General features: G+C 39.9%; 2 protein-coding genes and 1 non-coding gene across 4 annotated transcripts; 2 read left to right on the forward strand and 1 right to left on the reverse strand.

The window, feature by feature from the left end:
• Positions 7 to 2329, forward strand: LOC105169547 (protein CYPRO4). The gene is made up of 2 exons (XM_011089962.2): positions 7 to 1020; positions 1786 to 2329. Exons 1-2 carry the CDS (start codon positions 334 to 336, stop codon positions 2065 to 2067), a joined length of 969 nt encoding a protein of 322 aa, XP_011088264.2. The 5' UTR covers positions 7 to 333; the 3' UTR covers positions 2068 to 2329.
• Positions 2472 to 2544, reverse strand: TRNAR-CCU. The gene has a single exon. It is a non-coding gene; the product is annotated as a tRNA-Arg (tRNA).
• Positions 2625 to 5596, forward strand: LOC105169548 (putative leucine-rich repeat receptor-like serine/threonine-protein kinase At2g14440). Of its 2 annotated transcripts, none has more exons than XM_011089964.2 (9): positions 2625 to 2814; positions 2997 to 3543; positions 3704 to 4167; positions 4279 to 4414; positions 4558 to 4629; positions 4731 to 4799; positions 4896 to 4967; positions 5050 to 5121; positions 5242 to 5596. In XM_011089964.2, exons 1-9 carry the CDS (start codon positions 2739 to 2741, stop codon positions 5282 to 5284), a joined length of 1551 nt encoding a protein of 516 aa, XP_011088266.1. In that variant the 5' UTR covers positions 2625 to 2738; the 3' UTR covers positions 5285 to 5596. The 2 variants fall into 2 exon arrangements, with proteins under 2 accessions (XP_011088266.1, XP_011088267.1); XM_011089965.2 differs by having other exon boundaries at positions 5285 to 5596.

Consider the following 6454-nt stretch of genomic DNA (forward strand, 5'->3'; position numbering starts at 1 on the left):
CTTGGTTGGGTGAAGCCGGAGGAGTCTGATGATTCCGTATGGGAGGACGCAGATGACGGTGTGTGGAAGAGTCCGCAGAAGAGACCAGTGGAGCTTTCGGAGAGGGAGAACCAGGATTTGTTAGAGGAATTTGAGGAGGCTGCAACCGATGGTGGGATTCAAAGTTTAGCTTTGGGGGCATTGGATAATAGTTTTTTGGTTGGTGATTCAGGAGTTCAGGTTGTGAAGAACTTTAGTCATGGGATTCATGGGAAGGGAGTGTATGTGAGGTTTGGCGACCAGAAATTGGGATCAAGTAGTGGGAACTCTAGAACGCCAAAGAAGGCCCTTTTGATGAGGGGAGAGACAAATATGATGCTCATGAGCCCCCAGAAGGAAGGAAAGCCCCAGTCTACAGGGCTTCACCAGTTGGATATAGAGACTGGGAAGATTGTTACAGAGTGGAAGTTTGAGAAGGATGGTACTGATATCACAATGAAAGATATTACCAGTGATGCAAAGGGATCGCAGCTGGACCCTTCTGAGTCCACTTTCTTGGGATTGGATGACAATAGATTGTGTCAGTGGGATATGCGTGATAAGAAGGGAATGGTTCAAAAGCTTGCAAATGCCAGTTCACCCGTGTTGCATTGGACTCAAGGACATCAATTTTCGAGGGGAACAAATTTCCAATGTTTTGCAACTGCTGGGGATGGTTCCATCGTTGTTGGGTCGCTTGATGGGAAGATAAGATTATACTCAAGGACTTCCATGAGGCAGGCGAAAACTGCTTTCCCAGGACTTGGTTCACCCATTACATCAGTTGATGTTACGTATGATGGGAAGTGGGTTTTGGGCACGACAGACACCTATTTGATCTTAATCTGCACTTTATTCACGGATAAGGATGGTAAAACCAAGACTGGTTTTGCTGGTCGAATGGGAAACAAAATTCCTGCGCCAAGATTACTTAAGCTCACCCCTGTTGATGCACATCTTGCCGGAGCTGATAATAAGTTCCATGCTGGCCATTTTTCTTGGGTAAATTACTTCTTCATGTACTGTTTTTTTGGCTTTCTTTTTTAATTACTACCCACTGTTGTGCCTGCTGGTTCCACCTTTTGATCTCAAATGAAGTCTGTACAACACGTGTGCTTGTTGGAATGTGCATTGCATGTCCAAAGGTTTGCATGTGTTGTTTTTATATATTTTGTTCATAAGCTGCTTGTTTTGTTCTATTTCTTTTAATGTAATCAAATTTAACATTGGTGGTTAAATTTTTGGCCTGACACATGGTTTATCCAAGTTGTTTGCTCGTTTGATGCATATTGTGTGCCCTTGCTCTGCATGAATTTTCTGCATGCAAGTGCTTCTGCAGGTTCCTGAGAATGTTATGAATTTTGGCTTTATAAAGAGTTTCCACTTTAGCCTCACTTTGAACTACAAGATGGATGCCCGTTTTTGGTGGATGGCTATAATACTTTGTATTCATAGGTGATAAGAATCTTTCATCAAATATTCAAGTCCAAGTATGTGAAACTAATGCTACAAGGAGTTCATCTTGCACACAGTTTTATCTCTTGTCCAAATTTTGCTTTGAAAAAGCTCATGCTTTCTGAGTATGTTTGATTGACTTTCCTGTTATGGCAAGTACGCAAATTATAAAACTATGATGCCGTTGCCTAATTAAAGAGTCACGTCACAAGAATGGGTGTCTAGCTTAATTGTGGTTAACGATCTGATAGAGTTGTAACTTCTTTGTGTTGTACTTATCTTGTTTTGTCGTATTGTGCCCCCACTTGTCAGGTTACCGAAGGTGGAAAACAAGAAAAACATCTGGTGGCAACAGTGGGCAAATTCAGCATTATATGGAACTTTCAGCAGGTGAAGAACAGCGCACATTACTGTTACCAGAATCAACAAGGGCTTAAGAGCTGCTATTGTTACAAAATAGTGTTGAAGGATGAATCCATTATTGAGAGCCGGTTCATGCACGACAAGTTTGCGCTCAACAATTCGCCTGAGGCCCCGTTGGTTGTGGCAACTCCTATGAAAGTTACTTCCTTTAGTATGTCTGGCAAGCGATGAATGGTTGAATGCAGGGCTTTCAGAAACTGTGTTATTTGCCTACTTTTAGTCTGCTGTTGTGTACATATAAATAGGCTTTTCCTTGTGGGTAAATGTTTTCCCCTTTTATAGTCATGATTTCTTCATCATTTACTGGATAGCCTTTGTATCAGACGTTGTTGATCATTTGTACGTTTTATATTGTTTCAGCATTGTACTCTTTTTATTGCCTCCGGGCTGCTTGTGTTTTATTGATGCACTATGGCAGTAACCAATTTTAAGATTGTGGAAAAACAAACAAGAAACCGGTTTTACATTGGCTAATGCTGTAATTTAGTGCAAAAGGAAAACATTATCTGAGATGAAAACGTCGTAATTGATCGGCAAGAAACGAAAACGTTGTAAAATCATAAAAATTAACTTAACGCGCCAGGTAGGGGTCGAACCTACGACTTTCTGCTTAGGAAACAGACGCTCTATCCACTGAGCTACAGGCGCCTGTTGATATATTTTATCATGTGTAAAATACCAAAAATGTGGGCGGGTAGAAGTTGATCTATCTTTATGCATAGCCCTTGATGGCTGATGCATACCATCTCCCTAGAGTCATGCCTAACATTTCATTCTAGTTTCATCATTTCTCTCCCCCCCCCCTCGCCGGAAACTTCCATTAATCCTCCATTTGCGCCACCATGTCCACCTGCATGATCTTCCTCCTATGGCTCGTCAGCACCCCCCTTGCAATCCACGCCGACTCACTACCTGTCGGTAATACCTTTCTTCATATGCACAAAAACATGCATCATTCATCCACAATACCTCCAAGTATCAAGAACTTTTCTCTATATACTACAAGATACTAATCAAGAATCCTTTTTTTTTTTTCTTTTTTGCGTTTTCCTTCTTTTGTTGTTTGATAATTTGTTCTATACGCGCCTTTATAAATGTAGGTTATCTCCTTAACTGCGGTGCGGACGAAGAAGCAGTAGAAGGGCCTCTCAAGTACGTTCCAGATGATCACTTCATATCAACTGGCAACAAAACAACATTGAACAGAACAGACATTCTGCCTAGATTAAGAACTCTCCGGTTTTTCCCAAATGCCAAGGCTAGAAAGTTCTGTTACAGCTTCTCTGTGGTAAAAGAAGGGAAATATCTAGTGAAAACCATCTTTTTCTACGGAGGTTTTGATGGAGGAAAGGAGCCGCCTGTTTTTGATCAGATCATTGATGGAGCAAAATGGGGCATTGTGAATACCACGGAGGATTACGCGAATGGGGGATCATCCTTCTATGAGGCCATTGTCGTCGCTCGGAACAAGATTCTGAGTGTTTGTTTGGCAAGAAATCAGCACACTGCTGCTGGTACCAGCCCTTTTATTTCTTCTGTTGAAGTGTATCTTATTGATGATTCTGTTTACAATTCTACCAACTTCAATGAAAACCTGCTGGTGACTGTTGCAAGAAGTAGGTTTGGCACAGATGGAGAAGTCGTTAGGTACAATACTATTTTTTGCTTGATCTTGCTTTTATTCACATGATTTAAGGGAACTTTGATTTGGAGCATTGTATGGTCTAATTTGATTTAAATGTTGTATTTATATGGAGTGTTTTATTAGTATCTGAAAAAGGTTTTTGAATAATGAATGCGGAATCAGTTTTCCAGATGACGATTTCAACCGATACTGGGAGCCCTTCAAGGATGATAATCCTTTCGTCTTGAGCCAGTCCAATGTAACTACTTCGACATTTTGGAACATCCCACCACCGGAGGCCTTTAAATCAGCACTAACAACCAGCAGAGGGAAGAATCTGACAGTCAAATGGCCACCGTTCTCACTCCCCAGCGGACGATATTACATTGCATTGTACTTCCAAGATAATCGAACCCCAAGCCCATATAGCTGGAGAGTGTTCGATATCTATGTAAATGGAGAAAAATTCTTCCAGAATATCAATGTCACAGAGAGTGGTCAGAGTGTTGTTGGGACAGAGTGGCCTCTTTCAGGACAAACAGAGATTTCTCTAGTTCCCGTCAACAATAAAACTGTTGGGCCATTGATCAATGCTGGTGAACTCCTTCTGATGTTGCCTTCTGGAGGAAAGACCATCACCAGAGATGGTATCTTGCACAAAATTGCACCTGAACGAGTTCCGTTTACATTCTTTGTTTTAGTGCTCATATTAGATATATGTTTCTAAGTTTTCTTGATTTGTTTTGGATATTTGACAGTGGTGGCAATTGAGCAATTCAGAACAGAATTAACAAACGAGCCCGAAGATTGGACAGGGGATCCATGCCTTCCAAGAGAGAACTCATGGACCGGTGTTTCGTGCTCTGACACAGTTCCCGTTCGAATTCTCTCTTTGTAAGTTCCGTTATCTCCTTACATTAAGTCATATAAGCTTATCTGAGCCTTGAACCAGTACTAAACATATCTTCATCAAGAAAGTACTGTATCTACACATGAGTATATTAAGGATTTCTTACACTTGTTTAAATTGCATGAAGGAACCTGACAGGCTTTGGGTTGTCTGGATCACTGCCACAAAGTATATCTAAGTTAACTGCACTCAAGGACCTGTAAGTAGTTCATCCCTTGTGCTATGTTACTTGCATTCAGCAACATATATATCATGTTATGTTTTTCCCATAAAGTTGTAACAACTGGAACTGTATCTCAGTTTGCTTGGAGACAACAAACTTTCAGGCAATATACCTGATTTGAGTTCACTAAAATCTTTAGAAACTCTGTAAGCTCCCAAATTCCCTATATTTTTCTCTTTTGTCATTTACCCCACCTGAGTACATCAACTTGACTATATCTTGGTTTTTTGATCTGTGAAAAGTCATCTTGAGAACAACCAATTCGAAGGATCAGTCCCTAGTTCGATGGGCGAACTACCAAATCTTCGTGAAGTGTATGTTCTAAAGCTGAAATTCTCTGTCTATTGGATGATTTCTTCTATGTATATAAGTATAACGGACTCTTCCTATTGACAGATACCTCCAGAACAACAAACTAAATGGTAGCATCCCGGACTCTTTGAAAAACAAACGCGGTGTCAATGTTAAGTAAGTCTTAATCTTACATTTTGCTTCATAGATCACAAGTGAAGCAACTGTTTTACGTTTCCAGTGTTCTTGAATTGCTTTTAACTACGTAAATGGTGCCCAAAATTTTACTGCTTGTAGGCTAGAAATGTTAGCTGATAGAGATGATGCTGTTGTGGATTAGGTCCTAAGTGAGAGGACAAATGACGTTGAGGAGTACAGAAGCTATGGGCATGGAAGGACAAAAGGGAGAGATTTTTGCAATTTTGTCTGTTGGAATGAAGATAGGCAATGGCTTGTGTACTTGGTTGTCTTGTGTTTTCACTGTGATTATGCATGTGTTTCATATCATACTGGTGCTCTGTCTCTGCATAGACACACAAAACTAAAGTATATACTGTCTATTCCTTACTTTTAGTGTGTCTTTATATACTTAGAAAAATTATAACTTCAAGGGTTCTTGAATAAGTGGTGAATATTACTATGTTTTTTTTTTTTTCGGGTAAATTTTATGTACATACATATTGAACATTTCAAGAACAACATTATTTTTTTTACTTTTTTTTTTTAATTTTTTAAAACAAATAAAACGTTGAACTACAATTTAAATAATGATGTCGTAGGTACGTAACGAAAATTATTTATTATCCATGAAAAAAAAATCACAAATATCCAACGAGGCTTAATAGATATACATTTTTCAAAAATATTGGGTTGAATCAGCTCTTAAGGATTGTCTAAATAAGGGATATTTAACTGCTACAAAATATTTAAAAATAAATAAATAAATAAATAAAAGATGTAAGTCTAGTTTGATAGGCAAGCCATTTTGATCCGTACAAATGTGCGACAATGGGGTGACGAGATTGGAGCATAAAAATGAATAGAAAGAAGAAACACATGCTGAAAACCAAAGTCCAAAAGGCAGTGTAAATTGTAAAACCCTCAGTCCCTCTCCCTCCTATTAAAATCTGTACGTACCCATAATTTCATCAATCTTCCTCTCTGGCACCTCCACATAACTCTCCGGACCTCTTTCTCACTCTCCTCCAATTATATATGGAATGTTGCCGATAAACCCTACCTCACTTCTCCCCCTTTCTAGACCTTCCCCAATTCTCTCATTCCCCTTTCTCTGCCTTCCGATCACTTCTTTCCGCTGCCGTGCCTCCTCCGCCGACGACTCTTTTGCAAGCTCGTGGTTCAAGTTTTCTGCAGCTTCCGACGCTGCGTCCATCCGAATTGGCACTGGTTCATCGGATAAGGTAGGCTCTGGTGTTGCGAGTGGTCCTACTAGTAATAAGAACACGAAAATTAATGCGAAGGAGAAGTGGTCGCGGGATCGGGAGAGCTA

This window comes from Sesamum indicum, linkage group LG8, assembly GCF_000512975.1.
Source record: "Sesamum indicum cultivar Zhongzhi No. 13 linkage group LG8, S_indicum_v1.0, whole genome shotgun sequence".
NCBI classification, from domain to species: domain Eukaryota; kingdom Viridiplantae; phylum Streptophyta; class Magnoliopsida; order Lamiales; family Pedaliaceae; genus Sesamum; species Sesamum indicum.